Source organism: Alligator mississippiensis, chromosome 9 (assembly GCF_030867095.1).
Source record: "Alligator mississippiensis isolate rAllMis1 chromosome 9, rAllMis1, whole genome shotgun sequence".
In the NCBI taxonomy this organism is placed as follows: domain Eukaryota; kingdom Metazoa; phylum Chordata; order Crocodylia; family Alligatoridae; genus Alligator; species Alligator mississippiensis.
In genome coordinates, this window is record NC_081832.1 from 35,591,265 (window position 1) to 35,606,113 (window position 14,849).

General features: G+C 49.7%; 1 protein-coding gene across 6 annotated transcripts in view; it reads right to left on the minus strand.

Annotated features, from left to right (window-relative positions):
• CHD6 (chromodomain helicase DNA binding protein 6) overlaps nucleotides 1-14,849 on the minus strand; it is a 256,715-nt gene that overhangs the window by 164,107 nt on the left and 77,759 nt on the right. For all 6 annotated transcript variants that reach the window (XM_019500672.2, XM_059733285.1, XM_059733283.1 and 3 more), the window contains 2 exons: nucleotides 5,694-5,841; nucleotides 4,736-4,885 (listed from right to left, as the gene is read on the minus strand). In XM_019500672.2, the coding sequence (XP_019356217.1) occupies nucleotides 4,736-4,885; nucleotides 5,694-5,841 (298 nt within the window). The remainder of the gene's footprint in view (nucleotides 1-4,735; nucleotides 4,886-5,693; nucleotides 5,842-14,849) is intronic.

Below are 14,849 nucleotides of genomic sequence, written 5' to 3' on the forward strand. Positions count from 1 at the left end.
ATGTTCTTGCAAAAAAATTGGAGGATTGTGGGCTTAACCACGAGACAATTAGGTGGGTATGAAGCTGGCTGTGGGGTAGAACCCAGAGAGTCCTAAGGAACGGATCTGTGTTGTCCTGGCGAGAAGTGGCCAGTGGTGTCTCACACGGGTCAGTGCTTGGTTCAGTACTTTTTAACATCTCTATCATTGAGTTGGATGTGGGGGTGAAGAGCTCACTGGCCAAGTTCATGGATGACACCAAGCTATGGGGAAGCATGGTCATGTTTGAAGATAGGCTACAGATACAGGCAGATAGAGACAGGTTAGCAAGTTGGGCGAGTCAGAACCAGATGAAGTTCAAAGTTGAGAAATGTAAGAGTGCTCTACCTGGGGACGAACAACCCCCTAAGCAACTACAGGCTTGATGGCGCCAAACTGACCAGCATCACAAATGAAAGGGACCTGGGGGTAATAACAGACTACAGTATGAATATGAGCCAGCAGTGCGATGCTGTTGCCAGCAGGGCAAATAATACTCTGGCATGCATCAAAACCAAGGAAGTGATTCTTCAGCTCTACACAGCATTAGTGAGACCCCCCCCAAATGGAGTACTGCATCCAGTTCTGGGTGCCACACTTTAACAAGGACCTGGTAAAACTTGAGTGAGTCCAGAGAAGGGCCACCTGTATGATGAGAGGCTTGCAGAGCAAACCATACGAGGAAAGGCAGAGGAACCTGGGACTCTTCAGCCTGAAAAAGAGAAGGCTGAGAAGGGACTTGGTAGCAGCTTACCCCTACATCAGAGGCGTACATCAAGGGCTCAGTGAACAACTGTTCACCAGGGCTCCCTTGGGGAGAACCAGAAGTAATGGCCACGAACTCCTGGAAGACCGTTTCAGGCTCAACATTAGGAAAAACCTGGTCACAGTTAGGGTGTCCAGACTGTGGAATAAGCTCCCTCCAGAGGTGGTACAATCATCTACCCTGGAAATCTTTAAAAGGTGACTGGACAGTCATCTTGCTGGAGTCACCTGACCCCAGCTGTCTTTCCTGCCTAGTGCAGGGGGCTGGACCCGATGATTTCCTGAGGTCTCTTCCAGCCTTATAATCTATGGACTAAGAATACAGAAACTGAGCAGGCCTGGAAATGTCCAGAACTGGGAGGAAACTAGCTAAAGATGGAGTAGGCCTCAACATGGGCAGATTATAAAAAGGGGGGTAAGAAAGCAGCAACCAGCACTGCAGAGGTGGCTGCAACCCCTGCTCCCAGCAGGTCATGCCATGGTAGTACCAGGAAGAGACTTTTAAAGTCACCAATTAAGTAAGATTCCCCCCCCCCCCCCAAACTCTCAGCACCCTTCTCTCCCATCTGTGCTCATGGCATGTCCCTTCCCAGTCCCTACCTTGCCCTCTCCACTTACTTTTCTGAGCACAAGAAGGGGTTGGGGAGAGCTCCTGCCACCACTGTCCCAGCTACTCCTGCCCTGCTCAAGCCAGGACTGTGGGAATGGCTATGCAAGGAGCTGTTCCCTCTCTGCCCCTGCTCCTGTGCTGCTGGGGAACATGGGAGAGGGATGTGCCTGCTGTCACCACCACCACTGTCCTTGAGGAATCCACCTCTGTGCAGCCCAGCTACAGCTAGGCAACAGCAGTTATGGAACTACCCACATTCCCAGGTCAGCCAGGTCTCTGCCAGATGTGCAGGTAAAGGCAGGATGGGATGCACAATCAACACAACTACATTTCCTGACATGCCACACATACATAGTAGAAGCATTAATTGTGGGATCAAGCATCAGATTCCATCATGCCTGGTGCAGGGGGAGCCCAGGATCATGAGTACTAGCTGAGTAGCAAGCTGCTGCAGCTAGGAGCTCCCTCAGCTGAGGGGCTCCCAGCCACATGGGTGCACCATGCACTCTTGCAGCTGGAAGCCCCATCAGCTGATTGGGGCTTTGAGCCACATGGGTGCACCTGGCCACATGTTCAATTAATAGCATGATAGGACCCAGCCACAAAGTCATTGCACATTTTTAGTGGAATAACTTTGTGGTTTATTCCTTGTTTTATGACAACATTAATTGCTTTAATGTGTGGCTGGGTTACAACTTAAGATGTGATTAACATGATTAACACTTAACATGTCTGAAGTGTAACATGTGGCAGGGTCCTCAGAGATGGTGAGAGCAGTGAGCAGGAGAGGGAAGAACAAGAAAGGAGGGCAGGTACCCCTGCTCAGGGAGGGAAGGGGAGGGTGTGCCAAGAGTGGGGGTAGGGGGGATTTTTACCTGCTTCTGGGACTTAAAAAGTCCCCAGCAGCTGCACCTGTGATCTGAAAGGGATTGCCATTATCCAAAAGGGGGTGTGTGACTATGCCACTGCACCGCCTCCACTGGGAAAAAGGCCAAAGCAAGTGAAAGCCTAGCAGAAGGATTGCAAATAGGCCTAAGGAAGACTTGTGCTGAGAGGAGCCCAGACTAGACTGAGTGGGCCTAGGACCAGTGTTCCCTCTAAGCTGTGTGGCATGCATGGCTGCGCTGGTGTGCCTGACACCGCGGCATGAGCATGCCTGCGTGGCCGGGCAGCTTAGAGGGAATGCTGCCTAGAACAGTAATTCCCAGAGGGTGTACCACAGCACACTAGTGTGCCGGGAGAGTGGTGGAAGTGTGCTGCAAAAAATGATACTTTAGCACAGGCTTGTCCAACACGAGGCCCTCCAAGCTATTTTCTGAAGCCTGAGGTGCTGTGATGGGAAATGAAAGTAAACACTGTACTTCTGTTTTGGAGGGGTGATGTGATACCGCTGCCTGTGTGGTCTTTGAATATGGCTTACCGGCCCACTGAGTGATAAAAAGTTCAAGATCCGGCCCCACATTCAAAAAGGTTGGACACCCCTGTTTTAGCAATATCAGATCCAGCCCATGGAGATCCCCATGGGTCTGGAAATCTGGCAATGGGGAAGTAGTGGCAATTAACACTGCCATCATTTCTCCACCACAAAATTTCCAAGCTCTGTGAGGCTTGTACAGTGGAATTGAGACCCAGCTGCTCCTGCCCTGCATGAATGGATCAGGACCTGGCTATGCTGGTCCTCTGCAGCTGGATCAGGCCCCAGCTGGTCCAGTACTTCGCTTAGTACTGGGCTCATGGACTGGATCTGGCCCACGAACCATCATGGCACCACTCATCTGACCCACAGGTCCAAAAGGTTGGGTACCATTGTGCAAGTCTTACACACACGTGCACACGCACACAGAAAAAAGTGTGCTCCAGGTATCCAAAATTTGAGAAACACTGGCTTAGGGAAAAGCCAGAGCGGAGTTGGCCTCACCCTGAATCAAAAGACACTGCGAGGTGTGCAGTAAAGGGGAGGTAAAAGACTATATTTCCAAGGAGATCCTGTGGAGCATTGTTCATTAGATATACTTCATCAGGAGGGGTAAGGCACTCACCAAATGAAACAAACCACTGAAAGAACAAGGTGTGGCAGGAAAGTGGGAAAGATATAGTGCTCACTCACCCCAGGGCACTCTATATCTTTCACCTCAGCCTGGAGGAGGAGCTGGTACTTGCTCACACACAGGAGACAGAACTTAGAATCATATAAAATTACAGTTGGAAGGGAGCTCATGAGGTCATCTAGTCCAGCCTCCTATTCAAAGCAGGACCATCCACAGCTAGATCATCCCAGGCAAGGCTTTGTCCAGCAGGGTCTCAAAAACCTCCAAGGATGGAGAATCCAAAACCATTCTGAGTAACCTGTTCCAGTATTTTACTACTCTCCTAGTGAGAATTTTTTCCTAATATCTAACCTAAATTTCCCTTGCTGCAACTTGAGACTCTTGCTCCTTGTTCTGTTATCTGCCACCACTGAAAAGTCTAGTTCCATCCTCTTTTGAATCACCCTTGTTGACAGCTGCTATTAACTCCCCCCTCAGTCTTCTCTTTTGCAGACTAAATAAGCCCAGTTCCCTTGACCTCTCCTCATAAGTCATGTCCCCCAGCCCCTCCACCCTCCACTGGACTCTCCGATTTGTCCACATCCTCTCTGTAGCGGGAGTTCCAACACTAAACACATTACTCCAGATGTGGCCTCACCAGTGCTGAATAGAGGAGAATAATCACCTCCCTTGATCTGCTGGCAATCCTACTTATGCAGCCCAGTATGCTGTTAGCCTTCTTGACATACTTGGGGTGCTGGAGGCAGAATGTTCCTAGGTTTTCTGCCTGTGAAGCTTGTAAGGCTGTAAACAGTCTCTAGGGGAAGAGACAGGGATGCCAGACTATCAACTAACTCAAGAATGAGGCATAGGGAAGAGGCCCTCTCTGACTTCAGCCACAGACATGTTAGGGACCTGATGGGCCCCTCACATTTCTAGTTGCTAAGTGATGAGGGACTAAAGACTCACTGCTCTATGGTAAATTGGAAAGAAGTGTCCTTTCCTTCCTCCTTGCTGGCTGAATTAGAAAGAAATGCACTGAGCTCACTCCAGCTGCATGAAGCAGCAATGCGCTGTTCTTCTGCCATGACTTTCTGTGAACATAAACCTCTTACAGACCCAGCTTCTGCCCAGACTTAGACATTCCCCCATAACCTTTCAGCCTATGTACAGCACTCTCCATGTGTGTCCCAATAGCTCTGCTCCACCCTGTCCACACACCCATAATCCTTTCGGAAGTGCACAGTGAGGGCTGGAGGAAAACAAAGGGTCCCTTTCTTTCTAGCAGGCACAGAGCTGTACAGAGCTTCCATACCTCTGCCTGCCATGCAAGAGTGGATGCGGAGAGTGCAGAGGTCCGCCCAGCCCCCAGTACTGCTATCGTCTCGCCATCATCATCCACCACTTTGAAATCCAGGTCCTCATTGTATTTCCTTCGCTTTACCTGGCGTCCTGAGCGTCTCTTCTGTATACCAAACAAGAAAGGCAGTCAGGGAGGGAGAGGAGCAGAGACAGTAAAACAGGAGCCTTACTCTTGTACCATACTCTGACCACAAGAATTTGGTGATGTCAGGAGAAGGTGAAAGTTGAGAGAGCCCCTAGCATAGGGTGAATTCCAACCCCACCCAGATCAACAGGTCAATGGTGTCACAGGGTGCAGGATGCAAGCCAACTACAAGGCTGTTCTCAATGCTTTCCAGTGTCCACTGGTTCCTCAATGACAAGTTTTCTAATACTCTGTGCTGATACCCTTGTCAGGCTCCAGCATCTGCACTATCATACAGCAAGACTCGTACAGATATTTCTGGCTTCCAGCTTGGAGCACAAGGGCTTGCACCTCAATGTTTCAGCCCTATTTTGTTGGATGCTAACACACTGGGCCCAATCCTGAGCGTTTCAGGACTACTCCTGGCTTGATGCACAGGAGTCTCAACTTCTCCAAAGCCACTAAAGACATTTGGCATCTCCTAGGACTAGCTCTTCTACATGCTTTTTAGCCTGGTTCAGAGATAACGAATGTTGGGCTGGACGCTCTTCCTTCCTCTTTAAGGTAATGGTCTTTGCTTAAGCTTTACACCACCAGTTAGAAACCTCATGTAGGCATCCCTACTCAACATTGCTCTCTAGGACTCTCACTGTTGAGAGAATGCCATAAGCTCTGAGCTTAAGGTACTGGCATTGCGCTACTTTTGGTCAAGACCTAGATGTATAAATGACTCCAGCCAGCTGGGGAGATCAATCCAAGTCACCTGGAACCAGGACCTTGAACATACCTGGCTGTCTGCAGATTCAATGGACTCCTCAGGGCTCTGCACAGAGGGGTTCAGCAGCTCATGATCCAATTCCAAACTCTCCACTGGCATCTCATTTTTCCTCTTTCCTTTCTTCTTCTTCTCCACCGGGGTTGGTCCTTGCTCCCTCCTGCCAGAACAGAGTAACAGTTAAGCCCCCCTGCCCCTCAGAATTCAGAAGTTTGCATTTTAGGAAAGAGACCAGCAAACTCCTGTGCCTGTTGCACCTTAATTCTACCTTGGCATGTCCCCTGCTCACACACCGTTGGATCACCAGGATGGTTCAGGAAGCAGCAAATGCCAATGGGGGAAAGCTTCCCTGAGGCAAAACCAGCATTGCAGTCAGAACACTAGGCTCCTGAGGAAGAGCACAGCATGGATACTACCAGAGAACAGGGCCCATACTTCTTCTGTTGTCTGGGTACCAGGGTATTAAGCTTATAACTCATAGGGCTTTTTTGCTGGTACCAGAGCAAGTGGCTTGGGGAAAAAGGTCCTGCTCACCCCAGCACTGTTAAAAGCTAGAAGCCAGGCAGCTTCTTCCCACGGTCTAGCCCAGGGGTTCCTAATGTTTATGTGCCCAAGGGCACATTCAAATTTAAAAGAAAAAGCAGAAGGTGCTAATATGAATATTAAAATTTAGCGTTTTTTGTTGGAATAATGATTTCTACTGATCATGAAAATGTGTATGAGCACCTGAATAAACCTCAAGGGGAGGGGGAGGGCACCAAGGCACCTGCAGGCACCATATTGGGAACCGCTGGTCTACCCTATGTGCTCCAGAGTAGAACTTGGACAACCACCATTAAGAATCCAAAAGAGAGATGACTTCAAATCTTGGTTTGTTCATGGCCTCATTTCAATGTTATGTGACCTTTATATATCTAGCCCTCCCTGAATACCATGGAGATAGCACTTTTCCAATTCTTTGAGGCCCTCAGGCTGAAGATATTATAAGCAACTATCATTATTGCAGAACACAACATTTGAAGTGCTATCTTCATCTCATGAAACTCATCATCTACATCAGGGGTTGTCAGCTGGGGGTATGCATACCCCTGGGGCTATTTGAGAAGACCCAAGGGAGTACACATGGGTGGGGACAGAGTGCTACCATGCTGCACTGCCATGCAGGCACACCCTGCTGGCGTCTGACTGCAAGCTGCCCCCCCGAAATGCTCAGCAGCTGGGGGTACACTGCCCCATGTCTGGCTGCTGGGGGTGGGGGTGTACAATGATCCAAAAAGGTTGAAACCCCCTGATCTACATGTTACAGATAGGATGACTGTAATCAGGCCCCTGGCACGTTGCTAACATAGCCCTCCACCAAGCAAAGTCAGGGTGTCTCACCATCTATGTGCATCCATCTGCTATTATTCGCCCAAATGCATGAATGGCAGCAATTGACAATCCTCGGGATGGTTAAAGAGAGAGCCCAACCTAGCAAACATGTATGGTTCCTATGCAATGGATTAATGCTATGTGGATGATAGCATAGGAATCAATTTATCCCCAAACCCATGAGGATTTCACAAGTAGTCTTGGACCTTTGGAATCTGAACCTCCTGAAAAACTGGAGAAAAGTCATACCTGGGAAGTCACTGGAGCAAATTATGAAGATATCAATTTGTAATAATCAGGAAAAAGAAACGCTGATCACAAAAAGCCAACGTGGATTTGTTAGGAACAAATAATGCTAAACCAGCTTGCTCTTTGACAAAGTAACTAGTTGTGTGGATGAAGGGAATGCAGTGGATCTATTATACCTGGACTTCAGTAAGGCTTCTGATAAAGTCTAATTTGACATTCTCTCAAGTAATGGATCAATATAAAATGGCAGGAGGTTTCAAGTGGGGCTCCTGTTACCTGAAGAGAGGGGAACAGCTGCAGGGAGAGCCTCAGATGGAGGAAGGCTGCTTGTTAGAAGCTTCAAAAGAGCAGGCCTCAGGGGCTTGTAAGCTGTGAGTTGGGGAGCTAGCAGGTCTGCAATAATACAGCCACAGAGACATGCATGGGAAAACTAAACACTGCTGCATCAACTAGGGCCCTGGCAACAGCAGTAAACTGTTACAGGTGAAGCCAGCAAACCCAGTTAAAGAACACCTGTAACCAACCCAGAGAAGTCACCTGACTGGAAACAGGCAGAGCCTGGGAGATAGATATGCCAGAATTTGAGCTAGGGCAGGTGGTCTACTCCAGAAGCCCAAAGGGAAAACAGCTCTGTTGAGAAGTGGCTGTTGCTGGAGGGCTGATGAAAAGCCAACAGGCTACCAGGGAAAAAGCCCTGCGTTGAGAGGACTATGGCCGACTGAGCTAGAGCTTAGGACTGCAAGTAAAGAGCAGAGAGCTTGCAAGAGGGGAAGCTTCCTCTTAAGGGGGTTGTGCAATTTTCCTTTGTTGATGTTTGTTTCCCAGAAAGGAAAGCTTGTGTTAAGCAGTTGCTTGACCTGTTGTTATGTTATAGGACAGCGGTCATCAACCAGGGGTACACATACCCTTCAGGGTACTTAAAAGGGTCATAGGGGACATGCAGAACTCCACGTGCATGCATGCAGCCGCAGTGCAGCATACAAGCAGCCAGGAGTGCAGCCCGGTCACAGGGAGAGCAGCCGGAGTCCAGCAGGTAAGTTTTGTTGTTGGGGGGGAGGCAGTGGGAGGGGCTGCCTAGCTGGGGCAGGGCATGGGACTGTACTGTGCAGGGGGGTCCTGTCACTATGTGCACCCCAGGAGGGCATGGGGTGGGGGTGTGCCCCTGGATCTGTATGCGGGGCAACGCTGGGCTCTTCCTGACGTGGGCTGGGCCACGCTGCACTCAGGGCAGGTAGCAGCACTGGGATCCTGGTTGGGGGGGCAGGCTATGGTGAATTTTGGGGTGGCTGCAGCCTCCCCCCGCCCAGTAGCCCCAGTCCTGTAGGCTGCTGTGGTGAGGGATGGAGTGGGGCAGGGGCTGGAGCTGGGGTGGGGCAGGGCGTGGGACAGAACCATGAGCGGCTTGTTTGGGAGGCACAAGGACTGGGGCTGCAGGGGTGGGGGTGACTCCTGCCACTGTATGCAACCCTGAAAGACATGGTGGTGGGGGCAGGGGTGTCTGCCCCCAGATCTGCACATGGGGCAGGGCAGGCTGGGGCCGGGACAGCTCTGGGCTGTTTCTGGCGGGGGTGTTGGGTCGGGCTGTGATGGGAGCAGGGGTTGAGGGTGGGGTACAGTGAGTTAGCACCCCCAGTATCCTCCCTCTCAGTGCTACTGCTGCCTGCCCCAAGTGCAGCCTGGCCCAATTCCCCCCCCCCCCCCCCTCCTTCCCAGAACAGCCCAGCATAACCCTGGCCCCAGCCCACCCATGCCCTGTGTGCAGACCTGGGGGCACACACCTGCCATGCACCCAGAAGGGGCACACTTGTTAAAAGAGGTTGAAAACCCCTGATTTAGGACTATAGGGGTGTTTGGAGGCCCCATTAGTGCCTGAGGGGCATGTGATTGCCTTGAGCCCTGCCGGGGGTCAGGCTCAAGGCACTGACTGGACCGGAGGGCCCAGAACTCAAGTAAGGCAAATGCAGGGGTAGGGAGCCCAGCATTGCCTGAGATGGCTGAGCACTGGGGTGGGAGACTCTGAGCCCAAGAGGGTGGGATCAGCCCAGAAGGGCAGATACCAGGAAAAGCCTTGGGGTAGCCAGGGGCCCAAAGCAAGAGACCAGGGCCAAAGCTTGAATTGGTAGGCCAGGGCTGAAGGCCTGTAGCCAGAGAAAAAGGAGGATGAAGCCAAGGAGGCTGAGGCTTTGACAAGGGACAGAACAGTATTGAGTAAAACCTGCGTGGCATGGGCACTGAGGATGAAAGACCATTCTGGTGCCCCTCCAAAGTCTGTGTCTGGGGCAAGCAGTACTCTTGGCCACCCTCAGTTACGTTACTGATGCTCTGCTCCTCATCCCATTCCTTGGCCCCCCTCCTCAGGGCTGGGAATACAGTGGACCAGTGTTTCCTCACCCCCAGAAGTCAGTTGGTGTCTGGAGACCCTGACCCTCTACCAGAACTAGAGAAATATGGGAACTGAAGGGTAGAGCGCCAGAATCCCAGCTCCAACAGCAGCAGGGGACATGAGGGTATGGTGGTGGGCAGTGGTGTGGGCACAGGAGTCTGGCAGGGGGTGGCAGTGGGGTGGACATCTAGCAAGAGTCTAAAAAGTGGTAGGGGTGCTCCACTGAGGGGATATCTAGCTCTCCAGCCCCAACTCCCCACAAGCCTCTCTTTTTTACCTCTCACCAGAGCAGAGGTAGCAGCTAATAAGGGCTGGAGATGCTAGCTCCAGCAGAACTGAGTGTTCCCAGGGCCAGGAGCTGAGGCAGGAGTCAGAGATTGTGGGTTTGGGAAGGGGGGGAGGCATGGGGACCTGTGAAGGGGGATGAGGAGCCCCCACACTGCAACTCTTCATTCCTAAATCCCCTGAACTTCTCCTCCTCTCACTGGAACAGAAAGGTAGAGGGGACTGGGGCTAGAGAACTCAGCAACCGCAGCAGCAGTGGCTGAACTGTCCACCCTATAGGGGTGGAGGTGGGAGTGAAGCACTGTAGAATTCTGGAGGGCCTATGGGTCCCCTGCTTCTCCTCATTTCAAGAGGCACTACTTTGGTGCACTTTAGCTGCTTCTGGAACATTGCAAATGGCATGCATATCTTGTACAGCATTTGTCTGCACCCTTAGATGAATTGCATCTCATTTCTCACTACACCATGCTCAAGTGCATCCTTGGAACCAGTTAATGATGTACCAGGCCCTAAAAATCTGGTATGCTTGTGTGTGTAAACTCACTGTTTCCTTTGTTTTTCTCCTTTAAGGAAGAAAGTCTACATTTTTTCCCCGTGGTGAACAGAAAACTTGGATCTCCAATTTTAACACAGCAGCTGCAAAGGCTCCTGGAGCCCTTTGACTGCGGGGAGGAGGCAAGCCCAGCCAGACAACACAGCCCACCTGAAGCCCTGAGCTGGGAGGAAGGGAGCACCTGGGAACAAGCAGTTAATTGCTTAATTGACAAGTCATTAAGCTGCTTCCAGTTTTCCTCTTAGGCTATGGGTACTAGTCTCCCTAGCCCTCTTCCATCCTGCCTGCCCTCTGTCTTCTGATTCCTGTTAGGACACCGTGTGGCTTCGCTTCCCTGCAAGACTGTGCCTGCTGGCAACTATAGGATAACTGGTAAGCTAACTGGTTATCATGGCACTTATCTGTCAAATGATTAATCATTTACCCTTTCGTGTGCCTTGAAGGGGTGCAATGAGAGAAGGACTATCATCACCTCCTCTCTAACACTTCCTTCTGGATCATTTAAAAGTCTCTTTCAGACACTAATGAACTGGCCCTTACAACATCCCTGCTCAGAACCATGGGCTCCACAGGCACTGGATATGCACTACCTGAATCAGTTACATTCACAGCATTGACAAGGTTCCTCCATGCTGATAATAGAAAAGGTCCACTGCTCAGTGACATGGAGATTTTGCTCTCTGTTTTTTAAAGCCATGGGGAGTTGAAGTGACCACTCTGTAGATCAGAAAACAAGTTTCTGGCACGCTAAGGAGTAAAATGCACACATCCAAACTTCCAGGCCTGGGCTTAACCACGAAGATCATCCTTTGCCAGGACTTGTTGCCCCAAGAACAAGGTAGATAACATGTTCTACACTGGTAATATTTCAGAAAGACAGATGAGCTCTGCAGGCCAAGAGGGATTAAAAAATAAAAGCTGAAAGTAAGCAAAAAATACTCTATTAGTCTGAAAGTTCACTTAGACATGACCCTGGCTCTGCACAAGGGCACAAGCAGAAGACACAGCCTCCTAGGCCCCTGCCTCTGAGGAAGAGCATCCTAATTGCATCTATAAAACCAAGGGTGCAAATTTGTTCTCTAATATAACCCAGATTATGGACACAAAGAACGAGCAAAGAACAAAAGTGCTACTATAAGCCAGGTGGAGCAGGGCACAATGTTATAGGGCAGCAGAGGGGTAGACAGACTCTTTTAGTTAGGGTGTACAAGATTGGCTGGAGGCATTCAGCCATCTCCTCAACTTTGGGTCTCCTATTCACAAATAAAGTCTATAGCACACAAGTCCTGAGCTGCTGAGCCATGAGCAACACAGCACAACATTTACTGAAAATCCCCAAAAAGCCTGGGACAAGCCTTTAAACCCTGGCAGACAAGACACTTGGACCAGAAAGGAGAGCAAGAGTCAGCTCATGAGCATATCCTGTATGCAGCTCCACTAAGGGCTCTGTAGGACAATTTCAACAGCACAAATCGTACCTGGAAAGACACTGGGGTAAATGCAGGCCCCAACAAGCTGGTGTCATGCACACTTTGCTTGGTGAACTATACCAGCAAGACTCCTTCAGAGAAGGCACTGAGCTGATCCCCATCAAACAAACATGCAGTCAGCCATTCCAATGGTACAAACAAACTAAAATACTCTGTCCTCTCCAGACATTAGATGAAGAGCCACTTCTTACCCTGGCTTCTTATCAGCACAGCAGCCTGCTTCCTCTCCCTACTCTCTTTTCTGGGAGTTGAGTCTGAGTTTGAACTCACTTTTGAATTTAGCCCTCCTCCTTCTTGTGAGAAGCCCACATTGGTGTGTGCAGATCCTGACTCATGGCAGATCTCAAAGAAATACATCTGCAAAGCCAGGTACCAATGGGTTAAATCTGAGGTTGGCTTTTTGCACTGCTTGTAACTATGTTAAAGGGGCATGATCAGTGACCAAGGTAAAGCAGGCCCTGAGGAAATAATACTGACTGACCCCAGCAGCGGTGATCAGGGCCTCTGAGGGCTTGTGGCGGAGCCTGCAGCACAGAGCAGTGAGGATTGCCCCAGCCCTTCTAGTTTGGCAATGCATGGCGCCTGTTGCACCACTCAGCCCCAGCTCCCAAACAGTTCATGGTGCCCTGCCAAGTCACACTGCACCCACATCATGGGGCAGCTGCCATGCAGGTGCTGGGGGGGGAATGTCCATGCTGTCCCCCACTGCCCCGTGATGAGCAGGGGCCTCTGCCACAAGCCCCCAGAGGCCCTGATCCCCGCTGCTGCAGACAGCGAGTGCAGGGTTGTTTTTTTGAAGTGCTAGGAGGATGGGGCCAAGCAGGGGCTGGGGCTGGGCAGGGCAGCCATGGGGGCTTCTCCTGCCGCTCACCCTGCCCAGGGAGAGGCAGGCACAACTAGAGGAGCCACAGGAGAACCTGCATCCTCCCGGCTGTGCCTGCCTCTCCTTAGCTGATCCGAATCAGTGCCAAATAGAATAGGGACAGTGATTCAAATGACCAAATCAAATCACTGTCCTCCAAATTGGCCGAATCTGAATCCAAATCAAATACTTCCCTATTCACACAGTCCTATCAGGTACGCATCAAACTTTGACACTGCATTTGGTTTTTGGAAATCAATGCAAAACTGGACTGTCTTGTTTAGAAACGAATATGATCAGTTTAAGAACTAACACCTGAAGACACTTCAATCATCTCCATATCCATTATATTCTGTACTTCCTTTCTCAAAGCTTTCTATAATCACACTGATATTCTGGAGAGTCCCTTTTGGATGGGGCACCCAGGTTTCAAGATTGTAAGATGACTAATGAGGGTGGTTCTCCCAGTTTGGTCATGAACACATCAGGGAAGTCGCCCAGTAGAGCCCTTGCCTCCATTTGCTGAGATGTGGGCAGATTCTCCTCATGGGTGACCATATCAGTTGGGAGTTGAATTGTTTCCTGTACATTTCCCATACTTTCTGACAAATTGATCAAAGCATAAAGCATTTCTTGAGTAATCCACAGTTTCAGGAAATTGACATGGTATACCTGGGACTCACCTCACTTCCCTACCCTACTAAATGCACTTCATAATTTACCTCCTCAACTTGCCTTACAACCTCAAAGGGACCCTGCCATTTAGCTAACAGTTTGCTTTCTGACAAGGGGAGTAACAACAGGACCTGGTCCCCAGGTTGATACACCCAGAGTTGGGCATTCCTATTGTGGTGTCATTCTTGCATTTGTTGGGAAGTTCAGAAATTCATTTGGTCCCACAAGATCCAGCTATTCCCATAGCTGGAGAACATACTGTACTCCATTTTGAGCTCTCAGACCTCCTAAAGGAAGTCTAATATACCCCGGGGTTGTCTCCAGTACAGAAGCTCAGAAGATGAAAGCCCCACTGATGGTTGAAGAGTCTCCTGGATCACAGACAACAAATAAAGTAAAAGTGTATCCCATTTCTGGGGCTCTGCTGACACAAGCTTCCTCAGCATTCGTTCCAAAGTCCAATTAAACCACTCCACCAAACCATCTGTTTGTGGAGAGGTTCTGACCAGTAGATGCTTAAAAGGGCCCATACCTCTTGTAATTATTGGGACATAAACATGGTGCCCTGGTCTGTTAAGATTTCCTGTGGAATGCCTACCCATGAAAATATTTTCAACAGTTGGGTAGCCACCGTTTGGGTCAAGGCATTACAAATATGCCTCAGGACATTACAGGTCAAGGCATTACTACAGCCTCAGGATATCAGGTAGTATAATCCACTAGAACAAAGGCAAAATAGCACCCACTGCAAGTACACTCTCATTTTCTGAACCCCCAGATATTTTATCCAGGGTATACCACAATACTTGATATACTTTCAATATATGATTACAGTTTTCAATACCTGATTGCAATTTTGGGACAAACAACTGGGACTTCCAAGTCCCTGTTGTTCTGCCTCAAGTGACTCTCATCAGAACATCGCCTTGTAATTCAAAGCGGGGAAACTGGGTGTCTAAGTGAGTGTCCATCACCATGCCATTCACCAAGGCCAACCTGCCATAGAGCAGAGTAATGACAGTCTTCTCTCTACTGCTGTATTAAAAATCAGGCCCTTCCCACCCTCCCCCTATAGGTAGTATTTCTCTGTCAGGCTGAATGTTCAAGGAGCTCAGTCCTGTCAAGTTTTCCCTAGAACCATTTAATTGTACTCCAGCCCCTTTACCAGACTTTTTATAAGGCCTTGCCCTTTTACTAGGCCTTCCTTTTCTGACCTATTGATGTTCCTGACATAATACAAACCAAGGTCCAAACAGTACTGGGTCAAAGAGTAATATCTCATCTAGCCAGTCCTAAGGGT